The sequence below is a fragment of the Barbus barbus genome, assembly GCF_936440315.1.
Source record: "Barbus barbus genome assembly, chromosome: 38".
In the NCBI taxonomy this organism is placed as follows: Eukaryota; Metazoa; Chordata; class Actinopteri; order Cypriniformes; family Cyprinidae; genus Barbus; species Barbus barbus.
The window spans coordinates 1,974,335-1,992,546 of record NC_136716.1 but is presented as its reverse complement, the minus strand read 5'-3'; the positions used below and the strand labels follow the sequence as shown (position 1 = coordinate 1,992,546).

General features: G+C 35.1%; 1 protein-coding gene across 1 annotated transcript in view; it reads left to right on the top strand.

Moving 5' to 3' along the window:
• Positions 1-18,212, top strand: part of LOC306858136 (ras-related protein Rab-26-like) — a 77,298-nt gene that overhangs the window by 31,890 nt on the left and 27,196 nt on the right. Inside the window, exons 4-5 of the mRNA XM_079398531.1 lie at positions 3,083-3,149; positions 12,232-12,284. Of these exons, the coding sequence (XP_079254657.1) occupies positions 3,083-3,149; positions 12,232-12,284 (120 nt within the window). The remainder of the gene's footprint in view (positions 1-3,082; positions 3,150-12,231; positions 12,285-18,212) is intronic.

Sequence of the window (18,212 nt, the reverse complement as noted above, 5' to 3'; positions counted from 1 at the left end):
GCAAGAGGAGTAGCATAGCGACTCACGCCATCGATTATTACTCGGACAGTCTTTGACTTGAGCAAGTCAAGCGCTTCTTGGTCCTGCTTAGACCGAGTGACAGATTTTTCTGATCGATTGGGAATCACGTCTGCTTGCCAGAGTCTCTCAACATTCTGGAATAACTCTGTCATCAAGGGATTAACAGTGATGTGTAGACACTGGTGGGAGATAACATTATCTCCGAAGACTATTGCTGGGCCTTGTAAAGACCAACCCAGTCTTGTCCTGACTGCTGCCGGACCTCCAGGTGGACCAAGACGGACTGGTTCAATCGGAGTGATAAGGTGTGGATGATCTGCTCCGATAAGTCACAGGAGACAGGCTTTGCGAACAGGTTGTAATGGTAAGCCTCTCAAATGTTGGTAACGTTGCTGAAGCTTTGCAACAGGGTAAGTATGTTCAGTCAAGTTCAGTTGTTCTGCAGTGAAGGTTATTTTGTAGCTCCTGCCTGGCTGGGATGGAGTTGAAATCTGAAAGGACACTGAGGCACCACGAAAGTTAGTGATGCCTTGCCTTATAGTTCTCAAGGCTAAGTCCTCTGCCTGGCCTGTGAGTCCCAGCGTCCTGGCTGCTGATGGTAACAGCATAGTTCGTTCAGAACCATCATCAAGTACAGCGTAAGTATCTAGGTTCTGCCCCTTATGCTTCAGAACGACTCTGACCACTTTCAGGAGTACACTGCTGAATCCTTGAGGGCGGTATATGTATAGGATTTTGCTAGTTGAACTGACTAAAGAGGTCCCTTCGTTTACTGGCCTAATGTTGACCTCATGGAGAATCTGAAGGTGCTTCCCATTACACAAATGGCAGAGCGAAGTTTTCAAAGCAAACAGTGTCGCCACACTGAATATCCGATGCATCCATAATGGCAGCAATTGTGCTCAAAGCAAGCTGGTGAGGTCGACCGAACCGTTCAGTAAGGGCTGCTAGGGTATCCGAGTAGGGAGTGGATGAATTTAGACAGGAATCAGCGATGAGGCGAGCATCCGCTAACTTCAGATGATCTGAAGAACGTGCAGTCCTGCGAAGGCTGTTCTCCTCTCTCTCACTCCAATGATCCGTGGTAAGGTACCAGGGCTCCAATGCCAAGCGTGATGATTCTAAAGAATCAGGTGATCCAACAGCCTCTTCTCTTTGAACATGGTAAATAACGCGGTTACAGGCAACAAACTCATAATTCAAAGATCGCAAATCTGCTTTTAAACACAGTGAGATGATCACATGATAACAGGAAATAAACAACTTACATTCTAGGCATTAACTCGCTCACATAAGTCCACTAATGAAGGAAAAGGAGAGATTTGTTCTGCCTAGTAACATTCACAGTTCATCTCTTACTGACTGCGAGGCACTGACTGACGTCGTTCAATAAACTGTGCTCTGATTGGATGAGTCCTTCGTGACACAAGCTTTTAAATTCGATACCATCTGTCGGCATTTGTATAATCTCAATAAACTCTCGAGTAATTAGGTGATTTAATTACCTCATTTCAAAGCAACTCCAATTATCTGTGCTGTTTTAAATACTAAGGTGATACATTTGGATGTTCCCATGTTGCTTCGCTCCCTCTGGCTAATATTGACTAAGTAAACAATGAGAACGCATCTCGAGGATCAGCTCTAATGAGAGTTTAACGAGGCTGCCATTAATCTTTAACGCTCCATTAGCCGCATTCCTCGCACTAGTGAAAGGAAACACACAGACTCGACTGTGTGTTTGATTTAACCAGACAGACAGCTTCATAGCCCGCTCACCTGCACGCATAATCAGAGAATAGCATTGCAGTAGATGGTTTTTAAGGTCGTCAGTGTAATTATTGTGGATCGTTGAACAGGGTGAGTGGTTGATAGGTGAATTAATGTTGATAGGGATTATTAAAGAAAGCTGTGTCAGGTCAAATGTGCAAACATCTCAAAGTGAAACTAATCCTCCCACATGCTTACACTGTGAATCCGTGTTGTCACACATCAGGATTGGGCCTCATTACTGAGGCTGTGCATGAATCTCATTTTTAAAGTGATAGTTCACCCCAAAATATATATATATAAAAAAATATGTATTTATATAAAAAAAAAAATCTGTTTGAATCAGATGTAAAACTGTTCTTTTTCTTTAGTTTCTTTAGTGTTTAAGAAATTGCTCTTATTGTGTGCAACGTGCTTGAGTTTGAGACACAAAAGTATGTTTATCTTTCCCAAAATGTTTAAAACATAAACTTTGTAAAATATGTATAATATAGTATCTTAGTTTAATGTTGTCTTGACAAGTTTATATTTCTGAGCAGAGGTCGCGTTAACCGAAAATTCTCCGTCATTGACGGATTTTTTTTTTAGCAGTGACGGAAAAATCTGAAGGCCGTCCGTCACTTTGGCAGATTACACTGAGGGTGATCTATTGTAATTTATAACAGTAATTCCTAGGACTGTCCAGTTGGTGGTGAGTGTGCTCCAGTGAGGCAGCAGAGCGCGCAATCGTCTCCAGAACAAAAATAAAAGTATTTTGCTATGCCTTTGATTACGCACAGGCGAATATTAGTAAAGCGATCCGCTTGATCTGGGGTGTCTACAGTGATCTATGACGCCACATTAAAGAGTGCCAAAACGGTATTTGTTGCTTGAATTTCCTAATAATGGAAGATGCTTCCTTTGTAAGCATCTTCTTTGGCCTGACAGAGCTGTCTGAGTTTTGCAGTGAACCATGGTTTGTCGTTGTTGTAGATTAGATGAGTCCTGTTGACTTCATATCTTCTCGCTCAGTTTCATCAGTGTGAAACATGACCCTGGCCGACAGGTCTCTGTGTGTGTGTGACTGGTGCTCTTATCAGGACGTGGATGGTGTAATAGGTCTCGACCTCAGCCATGAATCCACATTCTTGTCCTCTAACTCACGCCATTACCACATCGGCTAATTAAAGCTTGTGCTCCTTTGCTTCACTTCAAGTGCTTTTCTAGTGAAGAGGGAAACCTGATATGATAGTGTGTATGTGTGATGAATGTATGAATGAAGCAGGTAAAGTTTGTGTCTCCTCTTGCTCTGTAGATCTGGGATACGGCGGGACAGGAGCGATTCAGGAGCGTGACGCATGCCTACTACCGAGACGCTCACGGTGAGTTGCACTGAACTGCAAAAATTATTTTCTTTATCAAAAAAGTTACAGAAATAGAGCAAAATAGTGAGGTTGAAGAAAAATAAGAAAATGAAAAAAAGAGTAAAAAACAATTTAATTGCCTTGCAAATGGAGCAAGAAATATCAAGTTACTTGTAATGTCTTCATTATATTTTTAATTGGAAAATGATACAAAAAAATAGAACAATAGATCAAGAAAGTAGGATTTTTTTCAGATTCTGAATAGGAATTGCAGTGCTATAATTGGTCTCTGATATTGCAAATGGTTTGCCAGTGTTTTTTGCTAACACGTATTTGATTCTTTTATTAATAGAATTTATTAATAGTTTGTCGCTCTATTTTGCTCTATTTCTCCTTCCCTTTATCGCTCTCTTCCAGACTTAAATGCACATTGTTGTATATATCAGATTTGTTCATATTTTTCTTTAGACATTAAGTGGCGACCCATCACAGCAAATTATTGTACAATTACAATCATGTTACCATGAACTGCACAGGCCTAACAAAAACTGAGTTGTTTAAAACTTAATAGGAAGGATATGAAAATATACATTTTGTAAATACACAAACAGCAGCAGAAGGTGATTTACTATAAACCAATTCCTGAGTCATTTTTTATCTTGTGTATTTATGTTTGTTTTGACACATTAATATTTGAATATGAATAGGACAATAGACATTTTGTCAATGCATAAACAGCAAAAGTGTGATTTACCTGTGAACACAGAAAAATGATTTTTCCCTCTGAATTAAATAAATTTGTTCACTTCATTTTAGATTTGGATTTATTTATTTATTTTCAGAAAACAAGACCTAATACATTAAGTAATTTTGCTTCTCAAATAAATGTATCTTGAGTAAAGAATGATTAGATATTTATACTGAAAAAAAAAACCCAAGACAAATTCTTAGTAAGTCATTCTTTTTTTTCTTTTTTTTTTTTGCAGCGAACCCATTGCTGATGTAATCTGAATCATATTTTCTTTTATCTCATGTAGTTTTGTTTTGAACTGAATATCAGTAAGAAAATATAAATTTTGCAAATGCATAAACATCAGCAGGAGTGCGTTTTACCCTTGAACCCTTTTTGATGTAGTCAAATGTTCTTTTATGTTGTGTACTTTTGTTTGTTTGCGAGGATGAGGGAATGTCACGTCTTATTTGGATGCTTCTGCAAAGATGTCAGATGAATTTGTGCTAAAATACTTTCTGATTGCACCATTTGATGCTAACAACAAAAGAAATGGGAAGCATTTTTCTAATACTTTCCATTTTCTTTTTATTTTGCCATCCTAATTGCACATGATTATATGGTTAGCAGCATTTCATCAATTGCATTCAGCATTGTTTTTCTGCTTTCAGAACAGACCTCGCAACCCACCAGTTGAGATTCACTCATATGTGACTACCAAATTTCTCTCACATTTCCCATGTCATAAACATGATCTCTTGCCAAAACAACAACAGCGTAATCCAAAGGAAGAAACAATGCTTTTATTTTAAGCTTTTATTTTTAAGCTTTTATTTTCTCACTGATAGAAAACCATTATGGAGTAATGTTACGAACATTGCATTAATATCCTGGTTCCATTAACTTGCATGTAGATGGATAGTGGGGCTATGCATGAAGTGAAAAGTTTTTTAGTTTTTTTCCCCTCATTATAATGGTTTTCTATGGCAGAGAAAATGACTGTAAAAGTTTTGTTATTGCTTTGTCTTGTTGTTTCGGCAGTACATAATGTTTATGACATGAAAAATGATTTCTTCTTGAAATTGTTCATTTTTATTTGGCACACAGCACTAAAGAATCAAAAAAAGTCAGACAGGCGTGCACATCCCAACCACCCAGATCGGGCTCAGGTGCAGGACAACTGAGGAACTTGAACAAAGAAAAAGGAGAGGAGTCCGCACACTGAAAATAGCTGCTCCGAATTCATGTGGAGCAGCTATTTTCAGTGTGCGGACTCCTCTCCTGTTTCTTTACACAGCACTAAAGAACCATCATAATAGTAATTTCATTTCAGTTCATTTAAGATGCTGCAGAGATCACTTTATACTGAACCTTTTGTGTACACAACAGAAAACGATGCAAAATAGTGTTTATGCACACATTTTGTTGTAAAGCACACCAAACTAAGAGTAGACACAGTAAAGCACTACACAAACTAAGACTTTGGTGCATTGTTATTAACTAAAACTTAAACTAAAAATACAATATTTAATAAATAAAATGAATGTTGTCTGAAAAAGTAAATATATATTTTTATGTGGCCAAGTATGGTGTCCCATACTTGGAATTTGTGCTCTGCATTTAACTCATCCAAGTGCACACACACACAGCAGTGAGAAGTGAACACACACACACACTGTGAACACACACCCGGAGCAGTGGGCAGCCAATGCTGCGGCGCCCGGGGAGCAGTTGGGGGTTCGGTGCCTTGCTCAAGGGTCTCACCTCAGTCGTGGTATTGAGGGTGGAGAGAGTGCTGGACACTCAAACCCGCAACCTTCGGGTTACAAGTCCGACTCTTTAACCATTAGGCCACGACTGCCCCCATGATTTTATATATATATAATTAAAATGTATGTTTTAAACATAAGGTTTTGAATACTGAAAGATGATTTAAATGATATCATGAAACTAAAACTTGAGTCATTAATTCATTCCTTCAACTGATTTATTGAAAATAGTGTTTTTTATTAAGATTTGAAGTTTAATTTTAATATTTCATTTTATATGTTATCCATTTTAATTTTATTTAAAGTTGTAGCAATTCTTTTTGTCATTTTTATGAGTTTTTTGTCTATATATATTTTTTAAATGATTTTTGGGGTTGTTGTTTTAGTTTAATTTAGCCTGAGTATCTCTCAAGATATCTGATATATTGTACCAAACATACACCTTAGGAGAGATGCACCACTGAATTTAAATTATGGCTTTTGTGCTCCATTTCAACCTACCTGGAACAGAAAGAGCTACTTAGAGCTGCAGTGAAATGCAATTGGTTTGAAGTACCGACCATATAAAGCAAAACCAAATGACAGATCGTCATAGCAAAATTCATGTTCTTGTATGCAGAGTAGCTGTTTTGTGTTCCTGCATAGCTTTTGAGTTTCAAGACTGTTTTAGTGCATTGTTAATTTTTCAGTTTTTAAAGCATTACTAAAGCTTTCCGAGAGCATGTGCGACCCGCCCACACCAGCCCACGCTCTTACACTTCAAACAAGACCGATTGGATCATAAAGAGCAGCTATTGTGACCCTTTTAAATGAGGTTCTGATGCATGTACACACACTCAACACCCTTTCACCACACCTTTCCAGCAGGGAGTGATTGACGTTTAACTTGATGCAAAGTAATAATGCACGCTTTTTGCGGCCGACCGTTTTTCCCTCGTGAATCTGTCACATGCAAACGGTCCTAACCTCAGGCGCCGTGCACATACAGATCTTTAAATCACATCCCAGAGCGTCACCTTAGATATCAGTGCTGGTGGAGCTGCTGCTGTCCTGCGTGTGTGGAGCTTTATTAGGGTGCATGTGAGTCTGAGCAGATCTACTGTACTCCTGACGCCCACGGACTGCCTCTCCCATCTGTGCCGTGCCTGTGTGCCATCAGCTCACCGAGAGACATGGCACTGCACCACAGATCACATCAAATATGAGAACTGGGAGATGGATGCGTTTGAATGTTGCTCAGATGATTCATATTTCATCCCGGTGCTCTTATGTGCGTTTTTAGCATCAAAAAAGTAGCTCTGTATCACCATGTCTTCAGAAATGCAATTGTGGCATTATAAAGGTTGTATGAGCATGTACCGTGGTATTCTTTGAAAGTACCATAGCATATGAATATTCAGTTCCATTATACATATCGAAGCATTGTGAACCAAGTGAAAGAAAATGACAAAATTGCTGTTACATTTGCATAAATAATATTATGAGAGTAATGTTTTGAATATAAAATTCTGAAATTATTTTAAAATAATTAAATGATCCACTTAAGAAACTAAAATTTATTGAGTGAGTCATTGAATCATTCATTCAACTATCTCATTCAAAACATTATTTTAGCATCATTGAGATACTATTATAGTAATATTTTGAATATTTATTTCATTTCAATTTTATTTTAATTGTTTATTTATGTTCAGTTTTCTTTTGAATTTGTCATACAGTTTTCACAATTTTGGTGTGTCTGTCAGTTTTATTAGTCTTTCAAATGTCTATAGTTTTTAATGAATTTGTATTAATTATTTATTTTTATTCCATTTTAGTTTTTGTTATATATCAAGTTGAATGAAATGAAAATGAGAAATGTTGTCTTGGTATGTACAGTATTTAATCATTGACTCAAGCAGTGGCTCTGTGGCTTAGTTTGCAACTATTGTAGTTGGCAAATATAACAAACACAGAAAATATTGACAATATTGCATCTAAAATGTTAAACTCAATCCCATTTGCAAATGATATTCACACAAAAAAAAAACAGCACTGTTAAATATATTATAAAAAGATCTCAGATTTGGAGTTTTTTGGTCATTTTTATTGATTTTGGTGGAATTTTCTTTTCAACCCTGGTCTGAAACCACAATTATTTTCATTAATGGAAATAAAAAAATAAGAAATATGCATGTAAGCATTTAAAGTCTTTAATTCAGAAGCATTTATTAATTGTTAAACTGTTATATAATCATTTAATATAATAATAAATTATTTAAATTTAATTAAAATGTACAATATTAGCTTGAAATGTTTTATTTGTTATTTACTTTAATATTTTCCTAAATTAATTTACTGCTTTCATTGTGATTTCTTTGTCTCTTTATTCTTCTTTCTTGTCTATAAAAATAACCTTGTAATAAAATCCTCATCAAAATTATGGTAGTGAGAATTGGGTGCGTTGACCTAAAAAACAGGCTTTGTTTTCATGATTTAAAATGTAATGCACCTTGATTTTAGGGTGAAATGTGACCTGAACATTTGAAACATTTGACATATGTCAGTCATTCAGCGTGAATGAGAAATGATGATCCCTCAGGTCTCTTTTATCAGCAGATCTGTAGCATATTCATCATCTACTGCTCATCAGATAAAACAAACACAACGTGAAGGGACAAGGACACAGGCGCTCTTCAGCGGAGCTTTCAAAGCCATTCAGATGAAATCAATGATGTATGAGCTTTATTTGGTTGAATGTGTGAGTTGTCTGTATTGATTGAACGCTCTGCCTTATTTACCTAATTTGATTTTCAACCACTTTATAACCAAATGCATAGGTAATGTGAATGATGAAATGTCTTTCAGAACTAAAGGTGCAGTGGTTTGTGTGTCTCTCTCTCGCTCTCTCTACCTCCATTTCTCCCTCATCTCTCTTCCACCTTTCTGGGTCAGTAATAAATGATAGTATTTTTGGGCAGGGTTTTGAGAGCAAGATAATAATGGCTTCAGAAATGGTTTTGACATGATTATTGTTCATTGCAGTCATTATTGAAGTGCCACTCACATGTGTCAGTCTAACTGAGCTCTGAAAAGGCCCTTTGTGACGAGTCTTTGTTCCTTTGCTCCAGTTTGATTGTTTATTCGGGCCAATATGCATTTAAAGCTGCATTTTACATCTTTTGTTCCAGCTTTTGCATATGCTACAGTATACTGACACGAAGAGAAGACGTCACATCTTATATGGAGACATGAAGCAGTTGATATTTCTGCCTATACTTAATTAGTTACGTAGCAGGTTTCAAAATCTAGTGGGGATTTGAGACAACATAGACATGTTTAAGTCATTGAATTGAACATTTTCACTACCGTGTCATTTTCACCACATCTCAAAGTTATGCGTATCTGTGATGGAAATTACATTTTAAACATCTTTAGAATAAAATGGTAAACTCATTTGTCTTGCGATAATGGTAATTTCACAGGAATTTATGGCTTGATCGGAAATGACACAAAATCACAAAAAAGTGACATTTGGATTTTTCCTTGTTTTTTTTTTCACACATCTCAAATTTAACCACAAGATCTTCACTGCAACCTTCCTGAGAAATAACTATTGATAAAATGTTTTTATTGGAGGCAAAAGGTATAAGTGGGACGTTTAATTAGTTAAAATTCATTTAAAACATTTTTACACAAATATTGAAATGGTTTATTTGTATTTCACTTTGTTTAGATAATCATTTTTATTTTTTTATTCATTTTATTTTCATAGTTTGTTTTATTTTCACAAAAGTCTGGGACAAGAGCAAAGTGAAAAAATCATCATAAAATGCTTTCTGACTTTCTTTTTAAGGATAAAAATATATATAAATGTCAGAAAGTCAGAAAATGACCAGTACCTTTTCTGTTAAGTTTACAGACACTTATTTTAACCCTAAACCACAACAAAATTCGATGCATAATTCACAATACGGGTAATAAAAAATACTGAACATTTCTTAATATTAACATAGTACATTGCGCCTTATTTTTAGGGATTTTTCTTAGATTTTAGACTAATTAAATCAAGTGCATTTTAAGAGAATTTATTATCTAAATAAAGTCCACAAGACTCTATAGTTGAAGAAATATGCAATGCAATACATCAAAATGCGCAATATACATTACACTTTTGGTGTGTGACGGTACAGTGGTTTTGAAACTGATGGTACAGTGGCCTGTGTAACAGTAAATGTTTATAGCTTTACAGCTTTTTCTCTTTCTCCTTGTTTAGTTGCATTGAAAATGGAACTGCTTCACAGGTTTATGTAAAATACTCCCAACTTCTCCATATACACAGCTGAATACTATGCATAATGAGCATGGCAGAATTAAAATGCAAGCGTTTTGTGAAGCTGCAGGGGGACGATTTCTCTGTTTCTCCCGCTGTGAGACGTCTGAAATCTGTAGGCATGCCACACTCTAAAACGAAAGTTTTGCTTTACGAAAAGAATAAATGCAACCGTTTGGATCAGTCTTTTTGAGCTATGACCTCTTTTAATGAAAATATGTTCAACTAACAAATTACACTGAATTATAGCAATTTAAAATTTTGTGGAATGAACACATTTTGAAGTTGATTACTCAATAAAATTAATGTGTTTCAATTAATTTCAACATAATTCAGTGGTGGCCCTTGAACCAATTGTGTAGAGTTTTGCAGAAAACACAAATTGGAGCATGCAGGTGAAATGTGTTAAATGTTTTGAGAAACGTGTCTTTGTTTCAGGATAGTGTGTTAGCAATCGAGAAAAACTCTAAACACTACCGGGTCTTTGCCTTTACTAAAAAAACACATAAAATAACACAATATTCAATATTTATTCTCCTTATCCAGTCCTGCAAAGCATGTTGGGAACTAAAAATCCAAGTTATCAAGAGCATTTCATTATTTATTACAATTAACACTGGCATTTCAATTTAAATTACATGCAGTTGATCAGCATTGTTATGTCAACCTGTGCATTTAGCAGACGCTTTTATCCAACTGGATTGTAGTTTTTTAACATTTTTAATTTTTTTGAATATTTATATTTTCTGTTTTCATTATAAATATGAAGATCTAATAATTTAGTTGTGTTATTATTATTATAAATACTGTACAGTATGTCTATAATTTCTATTAATTTTTATTTCAGTTTGAGATTTAGTTATTTTATAAAGTTAAACTAACTGTTGTCTTGACAATAAGCTTTATAGTTTCCATTTATATTTTTTCTGATTTCTGTTTTTGTTTTTATTTATTTGAAGTTTTAGTAATTTTGTTGTGTGTTGTCATTATTATTATTATTATTTTAATAATAATACTATTATCCAAAGGGACAAAAGAGCCCGGTCTCATGAAAATGCATATGAATAGTACGCCAAATAAAAACAAAAACTCGTGTTATTGATACGCAAAAATGACTTTGGCGTGCATATCATGCGCAGTTCGCATACATATGATACAAAATGATTTTCGCGTACATGCATCTGATGATGCATGCAACCCTAATCCTTCCCATTGTGTAGCATATATAAGCCAATTTCAATTTTTGCGTATAAATACCACAAGCTTTTGTTTTTATTTGGCGTACTATTTATACACACGTTCATGAGATCAGGTTAGACAAAAATAGGAACAAAAGCAAAATTTAACTCATCAAAATAAAAGGTTTGCAGCTTAAAAGGTTTAATTAAATCAGTTAGTTCTTTTAAATTGCACCATGTTGTGTAAAAGATTTTCTGAATGTCTTTTGCGACATGTCTCACTCCCACGAGCAGAAATTGTTTCAAGGTTACAGCTGTTTGAGTTTCTGCTTTATTGAAAATTCCCCCTCACATATATTTGTTCAGACGTTGTAAATGGAGAACACCTGGCATTTGAGATGCTCGCAAACAAACTGTCAATTATTTCCGCCTGCACAGCTGAATCGCTGTCTCATTGGTTTCAGACGCACAGACACAGGCGGCTGTGATCGTACAGGACCCCGACACGCTGCTGTCGCTTCCCATCAGTCCTCCTGCGCTTCGGCTCCTGTCACTCAATGCAGGCCTCGTGTGGACTTTAGGAAAAGTTCCTTTGAAAGACTTCAGCGTTGCATTGTCTTGCAAAAGAAAGCTAAGATTGAATTTAAAGCGTCTTGCATGCAAACTCTAGCTGTTAAGAGCTGATAAAACAATCTCCATTCAGACCGTCTCTTCTCCATTCTGAATAACGGTGCGTTTGTGTGTGTGTGTGAGAGAGAGAGAGAGAATGCACAGCCAGACATTGTTTGTTCCTCCGTCTGTGCCGCTTCCCTCGTACCAGAGATGGTAATTATCCTTTAATGTTTGCCCTTCACGGACCTTCATCTCCCCCAAACCCCAAATAAAGGACTGAATCCATAAATACATCACATGGTGCGAGCGGCGGGCAGCTGGAGTGCTTCAGATTACATGCTTGTAAAGCCAGAGGACTCATCCACTAACTTTATACTCCTTTCTCTTCTAGTAATAAATGATTTTACAGAGTGCAAAAGGACTTTTTGTGTTTAGAAACAACCGATGTCTAAGTTGAGGTTTTCCATATATGTGATTAATGTCTTGTCTGTCTTTTCAGCTCTTTTGCTGCTCTACGATGTGACAAATAAAGCTTCTTTTGACAACATACAGGTAAGACTCGTGTGCATTTAGAGGTCAATACCCCTTTTGATATTGCAATTTCATTTTAAGAGTTCCTTTGTAATAATAAACCTGTGAAAGTCCTCTTTTAATGAGTGCGCGTCACTGTTAGGTTTTCTTAAAGAGCAATTTCTCTGAGTGTTTGTTGGTATTTAATGTTTCCCTGAGGACTATGAGTCAATGTTTCTTGCCCCCAAATCAGGCATAATTTAGTTTTTCATAACCATTTTCCATTTCCGTTTTTATCTTTGGGACTATACGTAAATATCCTGTAATTATTTGCATATTTTCTCTGTAATTATGCATAAGAAATGCATAACAGTGGGTTGCTGGAGTGCAATATAATTTGCACTGCGTCTTCTGTACATTACTATGTGATTGCAAACAATTCATTGCAATAAGATAAGAGAATCGATACAGATTTAATGCATTTCATTTGATTCAAATTCACAGTTCACTTTTGATTTGATTGGAATTTCAGTTTGTGCATATTTTTGTTATAATGTCAGTTTTTGTCGCATACAGTATAAATCACTCTCTCAACTAATGATGTAAATTATACAGGGCTGTGTTTCACATACGTTCTTGGGTACTCTCCAAAATGACGGAAGACGTAACGCGGGGGACAAGATTGGTTGAGTAAATTGTTATTTTTGTTTTCTTTGCGCAAAAAATAAAGTATTCTCGTAGCGTCGCAAAACTGAAGTTGAGCCACTGATGACACATGGACTGTTTTATCCATGTATTTACTACGTTTCTGGACCATGGAACATTTCAGTTGCGTTGCTGTCTATGCAGGGTCAGATAGCGCTCCGATTTCATCAAAAATATCTTAATTTGTGTTTCTAAGATGAACGAAGGTCTTGTGGGTTTGGAACAACATGAGGGTGAGTAATTTATGACATAATTGTCATTTTAGGGTGAAATAACCTTTTAACGCCAACATGAAATCAGACCCTATTTATTACTTTTTATAATGCGCATTCCTGATCTTATTGTTCATGATCAATCCATGTTTCTCAAAACATTACAAATATGAAATAATTTCATGAAAATGGCATATCTTGCTCAGCATCTGAAATTATGAAAATTCCTGTTAGGCTGATTCTTGAATGGCTCTTATTTTTTCATCCCCTCTCCTCCACACTGAAAAAAACCAAGAAGTTAAATTGACTTGAATTGCAAGTTTTTGCACACATATTTTTAAAGAAAAATTTAAATACGGAATTAAGTAAAAAGTACTTAAGTTAAATTTGAAATTAGCAAAGGAAATAAGTAAATTTAACGTGGCCAGGTAGAGTTGATGAGTAACTTCTACTTAATTATTTTAAGTTTACCCTGCAGTACTCAAGAACATTTCACTCACGGTTCACGGTTTGTAAACTTTACACAAACAACATAGCACTGAAAAAAAGCCTATTCATAGCTTTCAGTCACGTGACCGGCTCGAAGACTTGGAGGGCAAAACATACATAGAACTGCAGCACAAGCGTGTCAATTTTTCATCTGTTTCCCAGTTGCAAATATTTAAATCACCTCTCAAAACAATAAAACAAAGGTATTTCTGAACAAAATGCAAGTTTTGGCCAGTTGCAATCCATGTTAAGCACTATTTCAATCACAAACAGTGCGACAAAACATTGCAAAAACACTTAAAGTGCCATAATATATTTAAAACAGTAATATTAAAAGATCAAATTCAGTATTCCTCATATTAACGATGCACAGGCAATATGAATAAGAACACAATCTGCTTAACGGTCCAGTGTTTTCCTTCTAATGGTTTTCTATGGGAAGCCATTTAATGTGAAACTTTGCACATTGCGTTTATATTCTGGCTTCATCTGCTTGCCTGTACAAAATATACATCATCAATAAGGTGTTTACTGAATCTAGACTTTTAATATCTGCGTTTTACTACATTATTACTTGATGCAATCTGCGTAAAAAGTAATTTTTGCCCGTTCCTATAAGGGTGTGACGTCACGTGAAAATTATCAATTAAGCATGTGGTTAAGTTACAATCACGCATGTAAGCAAATAAACAGCTCGTTATTCTTTTTAAGGTATTATGTTGACTCAATATAGTTATTAACTGAATGAACACAGAGACTTGAATACTTGGCACATGATACCCAACTATGGTGACGATCAGTAAATAGTGTTTGAGTGTGAATGGGTCATTTTGAGTAAAAAAAACAAAAAAAACTTAAAAAATTTTATTTAAAAAAAAATTACTCCAGATGTCACAAAACAGCAAGTTACTTAACCTAACAACAAAAGCAACCATAAAACAGTGTAAATACATCTCGAAAACAGCAAAAAAAAAAAGAAATTGGATTAATTGTTCAGGCCCAAGTTCATGATTGGAACAACAGACGTTGATATTTACTTGAACAATCTTTGTAAAAATAAACAATTCCAAGTAAAATATACTTATAAGTTCAAACTTTAAATTCTACAAGCTTAAATTTAAAATGTACTATTTTTTTTCATTCTTGCCTGAACTAAATTATTTAATGTAGAAATTTTCTGTAGTATTTACTTCGCCACAAAATCCTTTTTATCAGTGCAGTTATCTTACTCAGTTTTGAGGAATAACGCCCAATTTTCATGATGTAATCAATTCTAGATGGATAAAATAAAAATGTTGCCCTACATTTTTTTCTTACTTATGTGTTTTAACAAAAATATGTCAGGCAGATTATGGTTGTGAATGGCATTTTGTGTTACTTTAAAATCAAGTCAATTTTATTTCTATACTGCTTTTACAATACACTAAAAAAAGTAATTGGGAGACATTCAGAGTTTATAATTCAGGGTTTGTTTTGTTATTGCTATGAAATTTAAAAAATATTGTAATTGCAATTTTTTTAGCTCACAATCTGGACTTTTCTTCTTAGAATCACATTTTTGTAGTAAACTCATTTAATGTATATCTTGCAATTCTGAGAAAACAGGCTGAACCCAGCATTTGTGTAAAAAAAAATAATAATAATAACCCAGCATTTTTTAGAGTGTATGTATATGGATAAATGTGTGCATAGAGAGTGTTTTAGGTTAATCTGTGTTCTAAATTCATATTGATCTTATAGTGAGCAATTCATCCATGCATATTTAATTTTTAAGCAAAACAACATTTTTCTGTCATTTAGTCTGCCTGAACGCTGCCAAATATGTAAGAAAAGGCAAGACTTTAACCACACTTTCAACTACATGTTTGTTGTGCATCTGTACTGTATGTGTGTTTATTGCACATTGATCAAAACATATGGACTATGTTATGCAGTGATTTTTGGAGAAGGAGAACTAGGGGGACAGAAAGTTTTGGGCTAATGATTTGGAAATGAGATGTGAGTTTAATGACTTGAGCATCAAAGAGAGGTATTGAGGCCATCTGTCCTGCAGGTTTACAGCTGCGGGCCCAGTTATCAATACATCATGAAGTATTGCACCATTTATAACCATTAGCCGCGGCGCAGGGGGACAGAAGTCACCCTGGGCTTTTAAAGATCCTTATTAATATGTGAACATGTAAACACACAACCCCCTCGCACTCCCACACACATTTCTGTCTCTTTCTCTCTCTCTGTCTCTTTCACAGACACATAAACATGTACAAACAAACAAATATCAGACGTTCACATGTGCCGTTCCTCAGACCAAAGGTTGCAGCTCACGCCCACATACATTTGCATCTCAAGAAGCTTTTGTTTGCTGTCAGACTCATAACCATAAGGGACTTTATGAGTGTGTGTGTGTGTAACGCAGCACCTGTTCATTTGCACAGAGGCACTCAAGCCTCAACTCTGCTGCTCAGGTTAATTAGCGTAAATTCATGCTAATCACTGTGACGAACCAGGAACAAAAGCCTGAGATACGGAAAACCAAAGCCTTCACGTCACACCGCAAAAAAAATCTGTGGGGTTTTTGGGTTGGGAGGGAAAAATACCATTAAAAATTGAATTATTCAAATTATTTTTCTTATCCTGTTGGAAATATTATTATTATTATTTATAATTATTATTATTATTATTATTGTTGTTGTTGTTGTAAGAATAAACAAGACTAAATGCACTTAAATGAATGCTATTATTGTTCAAATGTTGGTATATTGTTTTTGAAAGAAGTCTCTTCTGCTGACCAAGGTTGCATTTATTTTGTGAAAAATGCAGTAAAACTGTTTTGAAATATTAGAGTTTACTACAAAATAACTATTTTTTTATATACTGTAAAATGTAATTTATTTATGTGATCCAAGCTAAATTTTCAGCATCATTACTCCAGTCTTCAGTGTCAGAAATCATTCAGAAATCATTCTAATATACTGATTTACTCAAGAAACATTTCTGAATATTAGCGATGTTGAAAACAGTTGTGCTGCCCGATATTTTTGGGGAAACTGTGATACGTTTTATTTTTCAGGATTCACAGATGAATAGAAAGTTCAAAAGAACTGCATTTATTTGAAATAGAAGTCTTTTGTAACTTTATAAATGTCTTTACTGTCACTTTTGATCAATTTAATGCAGCCTTGCTGAAGACAAGTATTAAATATATATGGACCCCAAACCTTTGAAAGGTAGTGTATATGTTACCCTTTATAATTTCACTGATGAATGTACCGTCATGCAGCCATGATTCAAGCCGAGTGCAGCATCGCATCAAGTTTTCTCTTTATTGTGAAGGCATGTGGCTCGCTGAATAAACATCAGCTTCTGTCTGGAATGTGGTGCTGAAGTGCTTATTGCTGGCAGCATCGTTTTCATTACTCTCACAGATAATTGACACATTCAGTGCTAAATAGGATTACACTGGATTAAGGGAGGAGAAATGAATTTCACATGGTTGCATCAGCATCTTAGGTGGGTCTTTTATCAGCCATATAGTCACTAATAAGCACAGGCTAAATCTCTTCCTGTGGCACCTTGGAGTGTCATTAAACTTTGAATTTTTTATCCACTTTCAGTAATTTAAACATAATTGTTTTGCTGTTTGGTGAGATAATGAACATTGGTTTGTAGGTCATGCATAAGATCAGGCCGAATGTTTAAACCAAGAGATATCGATAATCAAAAGATAAGTAACTTAAGGATTTGAGAGTGTGGAGGTGTTAAATATTCATAAAGACAGTCATTTAGTTCTTTCTGGAATGAATCTCTTGTGGAATGAATCAGTCAAGTGAACGATTCAATCACTAACTCATAAATGCAATTGCTTGATTTGTTCCTGAATGAATCAGCGCTTTGAATGAATCTGTTGAATGAGTGATTCATTGACTCAAAAATATATTAGTTTTTAGTATTATTTAGTTCTTCCAGAATTAATCTGTGTTGTTGAACAAATTGATTGAGCAAATAATTCAATGACTGACTGAGTCACTTGATTCCTTTCCTGATGGAATCAGCATTTTGAACAAATCTGATGAATAAATGATTCAGTGACTCACTTAATAAAGACAGTCATTTAATTAATTCCTGAATGAATTAGTATTTTGAACAAGTCTGCTGAATAAATGATTTAATGACTCACTTACAAAGGTGATATAACCTGCATAAAGTGTCACTGAACAATCACTAATATAAATATATATCCTGAGATCTTTATAGAAATATTTATTGGCTGTACCACCCAGCCTAGTATTGAAGATACATAAACCTAAAAATATAATTTAAATAAAAATTGAACTCGCACCAAAAACAAGATTTCAAACAGGTGTCAGTTTTTATGCAGTCGAACTGCTGTTTCTTCGATATTCTTATTAGTTTAGTGAGCAGGGCTCAATGGTAATGCTTCTTTCAGTTTCTACACATGTTGAGTATGCAAATCTATATTTAAGATTGTGAGCATGTGTCTGCTATTTGCTGAAACACTCAATTTGCCTGAATGTTCTGTCTTGTATTTCTGAAGTGTTTTAAG